Here is a 15,687-nt window from a genome sequence, read left to right on the forward strand (position 1 = left end):
CCATGAATCATTAATATATATGTACATAAGACACACTAGCAAAGGCCCGGGGACAGTGATTCATGCTGATCCCAATGAACAATTCCTGTGTGTTTTTAAACTGATTTTTAATCAGCAAACCAAATTGGGAAATTCATTATTGGAGTTTAACCAAATAAAGCTGAGAACATGCAGCTTCTGTGCAAATCAAGAATTTGGTATTACAAAGTAAAGGAATAAAATACCCTTAACTCCTACTAAGTTCAATGGAAATTGATGGTCTCAGCAGAGTTCACAGGAAATGACCTCCACTTGTAGGCTCAGATTCGTAATACAGGGAAAGCTTTGCTATCCTACACTCACGGGGCACGGGGATTACCGTTTAATTGCATGTGTCGGATAACAAAGCTTATTGCTCCACACCTGCTCCCTATTGGCAGATCCGTCTCCTGGCAGCTCAAGGTAGACTTTCCCTGTATTTTCTCTGAGAAGGTCTATGCGTATATTTTAATTACTGCAACAATGAATGCATGTATCCCATATGAAGTGGGGTTTTAATACTTCTGTGCTTTATATTACAAATGATTTCATTTAATGAGCTTACATGGCATGGTTTGGGTATCCATCAGAAATATAGGTTTTAGTCACTCAAACGTCTTAAGAACATAAGAACAGCCATTCGGGATCAGACCAAAGGTCCATCAAGCCCAGTATCCTGTCTGCTGACAGTGGCCAGTGCCAGGTGCCCCAGAAAGGGTGGACCGAAGACAAGGATCAAGCAATTTGTCTCCAGCCTTTGACAAACAGAGGCCAGGGGTACCATTCCTTACCCCCTGGCTAACAGCCTTTTATGGACCTAACCTCCATGAATTTATCTAGCTCTTTTTTAAACTCTGTTATAGTTTTAGCCTTCACAGCCTCCTCTGGCAAGGAGTTCCACAGATTGACTATGTACTGTGTGAAGGACTTCCTTTCATATGTTTTAAATGTGCTGCCCATTAGTTTCATTTGGTGGCCCCTAGTTCTTATATTATGGGAACAAATAAATAACCTTTCCTTATTCACTTTCTGTGTGCTGTGTGAAGAAGAACTTTCTTTTATTAGGTTTAAACCTGTTACCCATTAATTTCATTTGGTATCCTCTAGTTCTTATATTATGGGAACAAAGTAAATAACTTTTCGTTATTCACCCTCTCCACACCACTCATGATTTTATAGACCTCTATCATATCCCCCGTCAGTCTCCTCTTTTCTAAACTGAAAAGTCCCAGTCTCTTTAGCCTCTCCTCATATGGGACCCATTCCAAACCCCTAATCATTTTAATTGCTCTTTTCTGAATCTTTTCTAATGCCAAAATATCTTTTTTGAGGTGAGACCACATCTGCATGCAGTATTCAAGATGTGGGCGTACTATAGTTTTATACAGGGGCAGTAAGATAGTCTTTGTCTTATTTTCTAACCCTTTTTTAATAATTCCTAGCATCTTATTTGCTTTTTTGACTGCCGCTGTACATTGCGTGGACGTTTTCAGAGAACTATCCACAATAACTCCAAGATCTCTTTCCTGATTAGTTGTAGCTAAATTAGCCCCAATCATATTGTATGTATAATTGGGGTTATTTTTTCCAATGTGTATTACTTTACACTTATCCACATTAAATTTCATTTGCCATTTTGTTGCCCAATCACTCAGTTTGGTGAGATCTTCAGTCTGCTTTAGTCATGACTATCTTGAACAATTTAGTATGGTCCGCAAACTTGGCCACCTCACTGTTTACCCTTTTCTCTAGATCAGTGGTCTCCAACCTTTTTACACCCAAGATCACTTTTTAAATCTCAGAGCAGGCGAAGCTCTACCGCCCCGCCCCTTCCTTGAAGCCCCGCCCCTTCCTTGAAGCCCCGCCCTCTCTATTCTCCTCCTGTCCATCACTTGCTATCCCCAGCCCTTACTTACACACTCTGATAAACAGTTTATTTTCAAATTATGCGATATATAAAATTAAAATCACGTGTTTATAATTATGAAATAAATGGTCTGGTTTTTATTCATGCTATTTAAATCTAAAATGAAGCATTTATAATTATACATTTTGTGGGGATAGAGTACTGCGGCTGGGGGCAGAGGAGAGGGAACAGCGTGCTGGGAGGGCAGAGGACAGGGTTCTGCAGCATGGGACAGAGTGACAGTGGGGACAGGTTTCTGCAACTGGGGACAGAGTGCCAGTGGGGACAGAGTTCGAGGTGTGAGGACGGGAATAGGGACAGAGTTCTGTAGCTGGGGACAGGGGAGTGGGGACAGCGTTCTGGAGCTGGGGAGTGGGGTCTGGGGAGTGGGCTGCCAGTGGAGGCAAAGAGTCCCCTGCATCTGCTTCCTCCCAGGATTCCCCCTCCAGGGGAAACCAGTGCGCGCCTGCCCCAGGGCCAATCCCCCCCCCCTCCGGTGCAGGGAAGCCCCGCACGCGCTTGCCCCAGCGCCAACCCCCAGCATAGGGAAGCACCGCACGCGCCTCGACCTGCCCGTGTCTGCCTCCCCCGGGGCTGACTCACCCCTCCTGTGCGGTGCAGGGAGCCGATGCTCCCTCCGGCGGTTCACCTGGCAGAGCAGCTAGCGCACTTACGGAATCGCCGGAAGTGGCGCTAAGCTGCGGGACTTCTGTCCATCCCCAGGAAGCCAACACTACCTCCATTTTCACTTGAGGTAGGTAGTGGGGCTTCTCGGGGGTGGGAGGGAAATGGGGGCGGGGCGGACAGGATGCCTCACGATCGAATGGTCGAGGCCTCGACCGACCTGTTGGTGACCACGGCTCTAAATCGTTTATGAATAAGTTGAATAGGATTGGTCCTAGGACTGACCCTTGGGGAACACCACTAGTTACACCTCTCCATTCTGAAAATTGACCATTTATTCCTACCCTTTGTTTCTTGTCTTTTAACCAGTTCTCAATCCATGAAAGGATTTTCCCTGTTATCCCATGACAACTTAATTTACATAAGAGCCTTTGGTGAGGGACCTTGTTAAAGACTTTCTATAAATCTAAGTACATTGTATCTACTGGGTCCCCGTTGTCTACATGTTTGTTGACCCCTTCAAAGAACTCTAATAGATTAGTAAGACATGATTTCCCTTTACAGAAACCATGTTGACTTTTGCCAAACAAATTATGTTCTTCTAGGTGTCTGACAATTTTATTCTTTACTATTGTTTCAATTAATTTGCCCAGTACTGACGTTAGAGTTACTGGTCTGCAAATGCCAGGGTCACCTCTAGAGAGCCCTTTTTAAATATTGGCATTATGTTAGCTGTCTTTCAGTCCTTGGGCATAGAAGCTGATTTAAAGGATAGGTTACAAACCACAGTTAATAGTTCTGCAATTTCACAGAAGCATTTTGGGATAGCAAAGTATCTAAATTTAATAAGTGTGGACTATTTAATCATATGAACCACCACAACTTCAAAAGAGGGCTCAACATGGGAGAATTCGCCTAGTCAGTGATGGTATTCTCTCTCATTTGTTTATGTTAGTTTTACATTTGTGTAACCCACTGTGACGTAGTGGGGGTACCTGGCTGGTTTCTATGCTGCTGGCTCTGGGGTAACCCCCACTGGCTGCCGTGGGTACCACGACCCAGCAAAACAGGATGAGTCACTATGCAAACCAGTGGCCAGACACCCCCCATGGAGAGGAACAAAGGAAGGTGGAATGCTGCCCTGGCTGGGGGCAGGGCTGGAAGAGAGTTAGTGAGTTGCTGGCTGGAAGCATGGAGGAGACAGCCTAGGGAAAGGGACTGGAGTTTAGGGGCCCAGTCTCCCCCATCTCAAGGGGGCCTGAGGCATCCTAGCCCAGCTCTGTGACCAGATTACATCTATGCTGTGCTGTATCCTGGAGAGGCAATAAACTTCCTCTATTACACCGGCTGGTGCAGTCTGTTTGTGCCATTTCGGGGTGCAGGAGACGGGGGAACCCCATCGCGCCGTCACACCCACACACCTAGTGTGGTTACTGAGCAATGCAAGTGGTACCTAGACCACAGCAACAGCTAAGATTAAGAGACCGCTACATCATGAGCTGGGTACCAGCTGGCTTTTAGCTCATAGGGTAGAGGCTCCTATACTCCACTTCAGAGATCCCAGGTTCAAATCTACCTGTTGGTGGTTACATTTTCATCACTCATCAAAATCATGAAGAAGATACAGAATAAAAGTACTGTACAACAAAAAGGTTCAAGGCATACACTTAACTTGTTTGTTTGTATATTAAGACAAACCCATAACTTGGTGGCAAACCAAAATGTTACAGCAAAAACAACAGAGCATCTTGTGGCACCTTAAAGACTAACAATTTTATTTGGACATAAGCTTTCATTGGCTAGAATCCGCTTTGTCAAATTCATAAGTGGAAACTTCAGTTTGGCAGATATATACATGCAAAGATGGGTCTTACATTATTGTGCACGTGTTTATTTATCAGCCAAACTCAAGTTTTCACTTTATGCATCTGACGAAGTGGGTTCCAGCTCAGGAAACCTTATGCCCAAATATATTTGTTAGTCTTTAATGTATCACAGGACTCCTTGCTTGTTTTTACTGAAACAGACTAATTTGGGTACCCCTCTCAAGATGTCACAACATTAGGAAACATCGACAGTGGGACATTTAAAAAGAAATTATCCTCTTCTCTTAATGCTAGTTAAGGAATACAATAATATTTCTGAATCACCTTTGCTAAGATTGCTGTAATATGCTCTCCAACAATAGCTATCAAACATGCAGTTTAAATGTACCTGCTGAAAAGCCCTCTCTGCTTGACGATCTGCATCAATAACTTGTCTCTCAAGTTGCTGCATCTGCATACACATATAAAACAGCATGTCATAAAATGTGCACTGCTTTTATAAGTTGCCATCAAAAGTTACTACAAGTAAGATAGATTTTTTTTCTAAATAGGATATGAAATTATGACCTAGAAGCTTTAAAAAAAAAAAGTAAAAAACTTAAGACAATTTGCATTTCAGACTAAAGAAATAATCAATACTTGAGGATGATATCAAATTATTATTGAGATTCTGTTAAAGTAGGGAAGTCCAGTAAAAATAATCTTTATAATAGACCTTCATGATCAGCTTCTGGACCATAGTGGTTCTTCCCTGCTACTGTGTAGTAGAAACATTTTTAATAGTTACCTTTAACAAGGGGCGGACAAGGTACGGCCTGCCAAGTGGGCGATATGAAAACAATTCAGGAATTCCACAACCAGAGGCCTTCCTGGCAAAGAGCTGACAAGTGTGTTGCCTGTTGATGTAGAACATTGAAGCTATGTTGTCCATCAATACTCTCATCACCTTGCCTGAGAGATGTGGAAGGCAGACTTTGCAGGCTAAATGGACCATTGGATTCCCTGATGCTGATGTAGATCATCATCTCTTCCATGCCTAAATTAGGATCACTTGTCTTGGGTTTGAAAGTTGCCAACATGTGCTCTCCAACTGAGATCCCAGGTGTTCAAAATCAGGCCAATCGAATAACAGGGACTATGGAAAGGAAATTCATCCAGGACCTCCCGAGGATTGGTCCACCATTGTAGCAAGACTGGTGATCTGTCCCAGGATGGGGCTGGAAGTAGACTATTGCCAGGCACTGCTACAAGGGCTACACTGACGCCTGGCGTGGTGGACAACAGAGGTACATGTAGCCATGGGGTCTAGCAGGAGCAGATACACTGTGCCCATACTTAGGAGAAACACTGAAAGCTATGTAAGGAGGTCCACTAAGATCTGGGATCTCTCCAGCAGCATAGTTATGGTGGTTCATGCAGGAAGGAAAAAAGGAAGGTGGTTGGAAAAAACTTGGGAAGATGAATCTGAGGAATAGTCTGGTAGGTCTCGGGTGCACCCACAAAATGATCTTTTCACCCCCTGCTTAGTGTAGGTTGAACCAGACCAGGCAGAGGGTGAAGGTGGGTGGCTCGAGCGATGGTTGCAGCCCTTGATTTTCTTGTGGGGCAGTTCCTGCCAGGACTGACTCACTTGGCCCCTGGGATTACTGTAGCTTAAGCTGCAGTAAGGTTTGGTGAAGGGATATACAACCCCAGAGTCTTCAGATTAGTATGGGAGTTCATTATACATCTGTTCAACAAACAGGGCCTGGACATCAAAGAGGAGGTCTTGCATCAACTGCCAGAGGACCACTTTTGCTGCAGCTGTGCCCTCCTCAGGTATCACCTGGACCCTTAAGGAAGTGAAGCCTCGAAGTTAGCCATGGGCTGCCACATACTATAATCACAGCAGCCAATAATGGTTTGGTGGTGGGCCACTGAGTTCGTGGCTGGAAGGTGAATAAACTTTCTGCCCAAATAGATCTAATTTCTTGACATCTTTATTTTTAGGAGTAGCTCCAGGTTCCCCGTCTCTCCTTCGGATTAACCACTTCAATAACAAGGGAGTTTGGGGCCAGGTGAATACAGAGGTATTTGTGGCCTCTAGCTGGCATGAAGTATTTTTTATCTGCCTTTTTAGAAATCGGGGGAATGGGGGGGGGGAGGAAGGAAGGGGTTTGCCATAGGGCTGTAATAATCTTTGACACGCGGCGGCAATGCCACCCTAGCAGGCCCTGTGGAAAAGCAAGTTTGAGGGCTCCTCTAGCTGCTCCCTTTTTAGCAGTTCCTGATGAGCCTGGGAATCATCTTGTGAAATGAGATGGGAAGATGGAGAGTTGGGATGGCTTCATCTGGTAATGAGGAGGACAAAACCAGTACCATAGGTTCCCTCATTTTACCTAGTGGTCCAGCAGATGGTTCCCTGGGACTCCCATGGGCATGGGGGGGCTGACTTCCTCCAGGGCTTCTGCTGCTAAAGGAGGTCATGATGCTTAGGACAATGGTCTAGCTAAGGCCCTTGAAGCTGACCAGGGGGGCTGAGAGGGCTGTGTGAACCCTGGTGGGTTCCATGGGTACCAGACTGCTGGCCACTGGCCATGGGGCTATGGATGTGGCCATGGTGCTGACAATCAGTGTTCTCTCTAAAATTTTCTACCAATGAGTGGAGCGAGTTTTGTCTTGCGGACCAATATTGAGGTCATGTGCACTTGTTCAGACATGTGCCAACATGGCACCCCAGTTATTAACAAAGTAGATCTATCTAGATATAGATATTTTTAAAATGTTATGGGAAAAGAATAGTAAAACAAGGGATAATTAACAACGTGCATGACTAAGTTTTTATTTACTATGAAGTCAAATAAAAAGAAAATTAATTCTCCAAAATTTTAAGTAGCAAACTTCCTGTTTATAATCCTCTCCCAGATCCTTCTCCAGCTGGACCAGATGATCTCCTGGGCTTCTTTCCAGTCCTATGATTACTGTCAGAATTCAAAACACCAAAAGGATGTTGGAGGGTTTGCTAACAATATCAAGAGTATGAGACCCAGCAGGACAGTTTAAACTACAGCATCTCAGCTCTTATTAGGATACCAAGGCTTGACCATAGTGCATCAATGCAGGAATGCTGAAAGAGCCCCCTTTGTGCATTCTGTATTTTCCATCTTGCCAGCAGCAAGTCCAGCTGCTGTTGTATATTAGATTAGCCTCAAGTCTGCTCTAACTCTGCACTGCCCACAGTTCCATAGAAGTCATAGGAGGCCAAAAATAAGCACAGTGCAGCACTGCTCTGGTTTTCCTCCAGAATGACCCCTATGCCACGAGCTTTTGGGGAGGTGCTAGGTGTCTCTTTGTGCAGGGAGTGCCTTGCCCAGCCTTCTTCACATGGCCACACTGCATAATAGCATGGACACCCATTGGCACAGCCAGGCAGCATCCGGGGCAGGGTGCTTCTTTCCCCCCTCTGCAATGGTGTCGGGAGCCACTGGCACGTCACTGCAGGAGTCAACATCTAAAGAGAAATGCAGCACTCTACCAATGTAAAATCCTGACATTAGCACCAGCTATACAGGAAGAAGAATAATAATGATGAAACATGTAGAAATAGCCATTTTCAATAAAAACTTACTCTATCCCCAAAGCCACATCCATCTGTATGCCATTTCATCTTACATATGAAACCTAGATCACACTGAAGCTAATGCGAGTTTTGCTACTGACTTCATGAGTGGGGACAGTAATTTTTTTCCAGAGTCACAAATGCTACATTATTGAACATAATATAAAACAACAGATAGATGCCTAAAGAGATGGCTATTCAGAAGCTGACGTGTGTTGGCAGTTTGCTTTACTACACAAGCACATTTTTTCCTAAATTATGCTAATGCTTTAGAATTGCTTACAAGACATTGCAGTAAGCATGGAAATAGCAGGAAAGAAAATTCAGTGAGAGGAAGCAAAGAACACCTATCTTGTGCACCAGCTGCAAGCATCCCAGTGGCTTTTTTTTAGAGGTTTCAGGATTTAGATTGAGGGTAGTTTGTTCAGGACAGTAATGCCAGTTGCAAGAGTTACAGTGAAAAATGTATCTTACTGCCTGGGAAGCAGATTTTGAAATACTTTCTTCAACTAACATAATTAAATACTCTTTAATATGCATAAATACAAAACATTCCCACTTTTAAAAACAAGTATTTGTTAACCCAGAAACAATAAAATAATGTGGGTTAAAGAAGGGATGTATTCAGCTACTTCTTTCCTTTAGTACATATAATTAAGAATGCAGAGATTTAAATGGAAAGATCCTTGCCACTGGAGTAGCTGTTCCCCAAGCAGCCAGATCAGCCGCTCCCCTTAAGGCCCTGGCCTCCACCCCAGCCACCGAAGAAGCCAGAACAGCTGCTCCCCATGCAGCTGCGACCACTCGAGTAGCCACCACCACACAGCTATGCCCGCTGCCGCTGTCCTAGCCCCATCCACCAAAGCGGCCATCCCACTCAGCTTCCAGGCCCAGCGGGAAGGTGAGTGCTGCTGTGTGGCTCTGGGAAGGACATGGGTGGGTTTCGATTTTTTTGTATACGGCTGCACAGGCACGATCTTAGAGGGAACCCTGCTGACAACACAGTTGGTACTACCAGAGCCAAAGCTTGATCCGCTGTTAATGATGACTGCTCAGTGCTGAAATCAGATGTGGAGTGGGCACTAACAGGTGACCAGAAATAGGTGTAACAGCAACCCATCTATGAATGGTACTGACCACTCTCTCTCAAAAACAAACATTCAGATTGGGATGAGTCCTGACATGGGAATCTGGGGATTTTTGGCCCTCAGCAGATTGGTGATGGTAGTCTGGCAATCTAAGACTCACGTTTCCTGGTTGGTAGCAGGACCAGGCGCTAGAGCGGGCCTGCTGTCTAGAAGATCTCCCTGACCGCAGGGATAAACTTCTCGGTGACAGTTGTCGGCAGCCCCACCCTGTTAGAGGCTCAGAGATCCATGCACAGAGCTGACTGAATGCGTGGAGCTGATTAATCACCGGGGATGCTACACTGCCACACTGGTTGTCAGGCTACTGACTGTCAGCCTTACTCACTGGAGTGGTCCTGTGATCAGTGCCAAGACTATGTAGATATGAAGGGCTGATGCTGATGTTCTTGGAGGGGGGTGGGGGAGGAGGGTGTGCCTCCATGGGTCTGTGCCAGGTTATCAAGTAACTGTGTCTTGAATCTCACTGTCAGCATCCTGAGGCCGGAGACCACAGAGGGTTTTTCTGAGCCTGCCTCACTGTTTCTGAGGCTTCACAGCTTTGTGTAGGTAATAACTGGCAGGACGTGATGGGGAACCTATGAAAGGGTCCCTCAGTGGGTTTGCCCTTGGTCTGGGTAACCACCGGAGCTAATGTGGGCAGCACTGGGAGTGACAGGATCTTTTGTGCTGCCACAAGGCCTCAGGCATTCATGGGACTTCTAGTTGGTGAGGGCCCTTATTACTATCTGGTATGGCAGGCATGGTTCAGAGTGGGTTAGAACACTCAAACTGAGCTTATGCCTGACTCCCTGCCAGAGGAGTTGAACTGTCCAGTACAGATTGTGGTTCTCCTCAAGCCCTCTCCTTTCCCTTACCAGAAGTAGATCTTCCCCTCGCAGCCCTATTAGGCTTCTTGAAAAGAGCCCAGGAGGTGGACTGGTGCCAACCCGATGACAGTACCCACAAGACAATCTGCACAGACGCCTCGGCTCTTGGGGCTGAGACAGATCTCTGCTCCAGTACTGGAGTTAGTGCTGATATCAGTGCCTCTGAAGATAGATGTTTCTCTCCTTTTCCTTTTGGGGTTTGAACAATTTACCAACGTGACACTTGTTGCTTATGTGTCCTTCACCCAGACCACTTAAACAGCTGCTATGTGGATCACTGATGGCATAGACTGCTTCCAGCGATTGCAGGGTTTGAAGCCTGGAGATCTGGGCATGCCCTGTCCGTAGGCAGAGTCCCATCCAAGACCACTTATCAGTATCTCAATAAGAGTATGTCTACACTACATGGCTCCGTCAACCGAGCCATGTAGATGAGCTTTGTAGACATAGGAAAATGAAGCGGCGATTTAAATAATCGCCGCTTCATTTACATCAAAATGGCTGCCGTGCTGTGCCGATCAGCTGTTTGTCAGCACAGCGCGGTAGCCTGAACATTCCGCGGTCGACATCAAAAGCTTTTGTTGACCACCTTGTTATGCCTCATGGGATGAGGTTTACCAAGGTGGTCGACAAAGGCTTTTGATATCGACCGCGGAGCGTCCAGACTACCGCGCTGTGTCGACAAACAGCTGATCAGCACAGCACTGCAGCCATTGTGATGTAAATGAAGTGGCGATTATTTTAATCGCCGCTTCATTTTCCTATGTCTACAAAGCTCATCTACATGGCTCCACCGACAGAGCCACGTAGTGTAGACATACCCTAAGGGATAGCTATAAACTATATTACAAGGAAAAAGTTTGTCTAACTGAACAAAGCTAGCTGAAGCAGCAGAACATTCCAGCACCAACATTCAAGAAGGAACTGAGGGTGGAAGGAATCAGTAATTCCCTTTTATAATGCCATATGGATGCAACCCAGCGGGCACCAGAACCAGCCCCCTACAGATACCGCTGAGGGAAAACTTCCAGCACCAGTGCACATGGTGAGCATACACCTAATATGGAATGGACATGAGCAAGCACTCAAAGAACTGTGGTCTATTACAAGATAGTAATCAACTACTGTAAAGAAAAGCCTATTAATAATTGTGCTGAAATATTGTTTTTGCTTGAATACTTCTAGAATTGTTTTTTGATATAGGATTTTTATTTTTGAGAACCAAGATATAAAGGCAGACCAGAGAGTACTTGGAGACAAATACTTTTTAGCATGCTTTAGGAAGCTTGTTTATATGGAAATATTAAACTAGTATTCCACATTGGTTATTGGTAGGACATATTTCAGTCACATGTGGACATGGCCTAAAGAGCACATAGGTCACAGATAAATATTTATGAGGATAATACCTAACCTTAGAATTATTACTTGAAAAGACTCATAAACAAACTAAATATAAGTTTATTATTCCTACAGTCAATGTCACTATGTCTTGCTAGTACTCTGCTTCTCTCATTTTCCATATTCTTGGTTTTTTCAGTTGTCAATACATACTATCAGCAAAGGTTTTGTGTTGTTTCAGTACTTCACCCAGACAAGAACACAGAGTTTTCACTTGCCGTCAATCAAAAGACAGACAAATGAGAAAAGAAAAAAAATAGTTCTAAAATAAGAAAAGCTGTATTTAACCTCTTAATATCTCCCCACTTTGATACTATGGAAACCTAAACCTCTACATAATAGTATGTAATTTGATGCAAGGATTATAAATATGGTACTGTGCAAACAACAATAACTGGGCTCCCCCACAAACTGTTCTGAATGAACAGAATTAAGGAAATAATAGTTCCAGCTATTAATATTATGAATGTAAGCAATGTATAAAAATAGTAACCAAGTAACCGATCGAAATTCAGTTAAATGTGTTACCTGGGGATGTCTGGGTAGGGAGGGAAGGTTGTTGGAGGGCTCCCAGCTGCCAGCCCCACAGGCTTCTGGTTGATGGCCCCATAAGCAGCAGGCCATGTGGGCTCCCAGCTGCCAGCCCTGAGGCTCCCAATCCCCTGCTCTCCGTATAGAGTTTAACCATTAACAGTAACTGATAAGCATCAGCTTATCGGTTAACTGGTTAAACTCTTAAGTTCCTAATTCATGCACGAAACATTTGGACAGAGAGGTGAGGATTTTTGGAACAAATTGTGTTCTTTCTTGTATGTGTAATTAAAACCAAAACCCTGATAATATTGAGGTTTTTATCACTGAGTTTTAAATTTTATAATTTTTAGGGCTGTCAAGTGATTAAAATATTAATAGTGATTAATTGCACAATTTTAAAAATCACAAGTAATCATGTGATAAATTAGACTGTTAAACAATAGAATACCATTCCTTTAAATATTTTGAATGTTTCTACTTTTTCAAATATTTTTATTTAATTTACAATACAATATACAAAGCATACTATGCTCACTTTATACTTATTTTTATTATACATATTTACACTGTAAAAACAAAAGAATTAGTGCTTTTCAATTCATCTAATACAATACTGTAGTATAATCTCCTTATCATGAAAGCTGAATTTACAAATGTGGGATTATTTACAAAAATTAACTGCATTCAAAAATAAAATAATGTAAAAAACTTTAGAATCTACTATCCACTCAGTCCTACTTCTTGTAAAAATAATATAAAGTGAGTATTGTACGTTTTGTATTCTGTGTGATAACTGCAAATGTAGAAATAATTCAAAAATACATTTCAATCAGTATTCTACAGTTTAGCAGTGCAATTAAAACTGATTAATCATGATTAATTTTTAAAATTGCAATTAATTTTTTAGTTAATTGTGTAAGTTACCTGTGATTAATTGACATCTCTAATAATTTTGTAATCAAAATTTACTTTGAGTTGTGGTTTAAATTGTCTACTGAAGTATGAGTTTTAGTTTATGAAGCTTGCTTTGATAAGGCTGCTTAACATTTGCTTTTTTAGTGAATTTGTAGTGAGGATTAATTTGTATGTATGAGTATATTGATAGCTAACAGCATGCACTACATGAACCTTACAGTGAGGACACAATTTTCAATAGTAATCAACATGGAATAAATATCTAATTTACATTATAGGGCAATATGATAAGAAAAAGCATTCATAACATGCTTTACTGTAAATTAGTGGCAAACTGTCAAGAATTTTCAGTACTCAAATAACTTGTAAATATAGGTGGAATGCCAATGACAGTGTTTTGTGAACCACTAATACATACATATACCATCAGAAGAGGTTCCAATGTGAGCTTTAAACTAATTTTTTTTTTTTTTTTTTTTTTTTAAACCAGAAAGAACAGGCCAAAAAGACTGGCACAAATGCCTACAGATTTACATAAAGAAATAAAACTGGAAGTTGTGCTTGCCAGCCCCAAATCACACATCTCAACTGTCCTTCATTTAATAAGGTATTTCCCTAGTAATGACATCCATACCACACAAACCTGGTATGACTTCACTTTATCCTTTAGTAAATTATTCCTATCACAAAAGCAAAATCATGAAAAAGATCTCAGGGGAAATGTTTGTGGTCACACAAATCCCACATTATTTTGAGTTTCCTGTTTTATAATTTTTATATCCCTGCTTGAGTTTGGGTCCCACAATTGGAAGTTGACAGGAATATGTCACATCAATGTAACAGATCTACTTCCTCTTCCTCCATAGGATAGCTACGCTGGAGAAGAAGAACCCAACATTTTGCAATAAGGTGAGCTGTCTAATTACTTAGCCAGCCTTTGGTTTACACTATTCCTGCATCGGAAGCTTATAGACCAGGACAAACACATTGCATATAGTCTAACCTCCAAACGCCTAAATCAATATTGAGCTTTGCAGATTCAAATTTACTTCTTGAACAAACTCTTACTCGAGATCTCAGAAAATAAAATGCCCCAAACCCCGAAAACAAAACACAGCCTCTTAAGCCAACATTTAATAATGGTGCACGTTGGACCTCACTGGTCCAGCAACCCTCATGACCTAACCAGTCCCGAATAAGGGGATTTGCCAAACCAGAGGTGGACTTCTGCCACCAGCCCCCAAACCCGCACCTGATTAGCACTGTTGGCTTTTCTCACCTGTGCCTGGCCCTGCTGCTCACAAGGTTAGGCTCAGGCCCCAGCCCCCTCTTCCACTGGTCCCACAGGGGGCTCCCTGAGGCCAGAGTTCTCCAGTTGCTGCTGGAGTTCCATGGCGCTGAGGCCAGAGCTCCATGGCCACTGGGGTCAGACTCCATGGTTGCTGCCGGAGCCAGAGCTCTGGAGGTAGAGCTGCACGACTGCAACTGGAGCGTCACAGCTGCCATGGCCAGAGCTCCACAGCTGACTAGACCAGAGCTCCATGGTTGCTAGGGCTGGAGCTCCACATCCACTGCCAGGGCTGGGGCTCCATGGCCACTGGGTCCAGAGCTTCCCTCCCCCCCACCTTGCCACAGGGCTCCCGAGTTGCGAGCTCCCCCACTGCACTCCTGGCCCCCTCCACTAGACCTCCCTGTCCCCTGGGACCATGGATGTTTCCAAACCAGAGTCCCAGTTTAGAGAGGTACAACTTGTACTACTATGCAAACAGCTAGACAATAGCACTGTTTTTCTACATTGCACTTTGAGTTTTGTACAATGCCAAGAAATACAGAAAGCATTCCCTCATCTCCTGAAATTGTAAAATACATCTGTTTCCAAGTATCTGTAACATCATGCAGTGCTAACTAGAGAACTGTAAGTACCTACACAGAAGTTAATGACATGAATAATATTCTTTGAATGAAAGTTTTAGATTAAACAAAAAATAATAATCTGAGGAAAATCACCTGACAAATTCACCAAGAAACCTAACATTGGAAAGGGTTAAAAATATAAAACTGTGATTAATATTTGCCTCTTGTAGAGCAAACTGAAGAAAATATGTTAAGTAGTTTTGCATGAACTCACAATCTGGATACACTTTGTTCTAGTAATTTTGAAACATTCTGAAGGCTTCCAAATGTATGGTAGGCTGTTGCTATAAAATAATATAACAATATATTCTGTACTTGCTGAATGATATAGCACAGTGACTATACTTTAGTAGTTGTACTATTATATGGAAATGGTTAATGTTTTAATGGTTAAGGACCAGATATCATTACCTCAGAAAATCCTGACTTTTTTTTTCCTGGGTTTATTAATTTAAGGGGTTTTTTTTAGAATCTCTCTCTCTCAAACTTCAGGTATTTATACAACAATAGCAATAAAAGGCCATGTCTACACAGTGAGATGAGGTTGAATTTATTATGACTGATTTCTGGTCACCCAATTTTGCGAAGTTAAAGGTCTGAATCCTCACTGAAGGGAATTCAGTAACACATCATTCAAAGTAGCACGTCCCCATTAGGGAGACTGCCATCAACTGAGAGCAATGCACTGTGGGTAGTTAACCCACAGTGCTTGTGTTGCTCTGCACTGAGTTATGCTCCCCGTGCACACTGGGATCAAAACTGAGCAGCAGGTGGTTATGGGTTCATGTCATCTGCGTCCCATAATACATTCATCTACTCTCTCCCCCTTCATTGAGGTCAACAGGAAACAGTCTTTTTGTACCCTTTTTAGCCCTGGTTGCCCGCACAGATACCATGGCAGCATGAGTATGGATCCAAATCATACCATCGTGATGGT

General features: G+C 43.1%; 1 protein-coding gene across 4 annotated transcripts in view; it reads right to left on the reverse strand.

Annotated features, from left to right (window-relative positions):
- Positions 1 to 15,687, reverse strand: part of PLEKHH2 (pleckstrin homology, MyTH4 and FERM domain containing H2) — a 123,999-nt gene that overhangs the window by 78,672 nt on the left and 29,640 nt on the right. For all 4 annotated transcript variants that reach the window (XM_075925428.2, XM_025179012.3, XM_025179013.3 and 1 more), the window contains exon 3: positions 4,763 to 4,825. In XM_075925428.2, the coding sequence (XP_075781543.2) occupies positions 4,763 to 4,825 (63 nt within the window). The remainder of the gene's footprint in view (positions 1 to 4,762; positions 4,826 to 15,687) is intronic.

This window comes from Pelodiscus sinensis, chromosome 3, assembly GCF_052426305.1.
Source record: "Pelodiscus sinensis isolate ZL-2025 chromosome 3, ASM5242630v1, whole genome shotgun sequence".
Classification (NCBI taxonomy): domain Eukaryota; kingdom Metazoa; phylum Chordata; order Testudines; family Trionychidae; genus Pelodiscus; species Pelodiscus sinensis.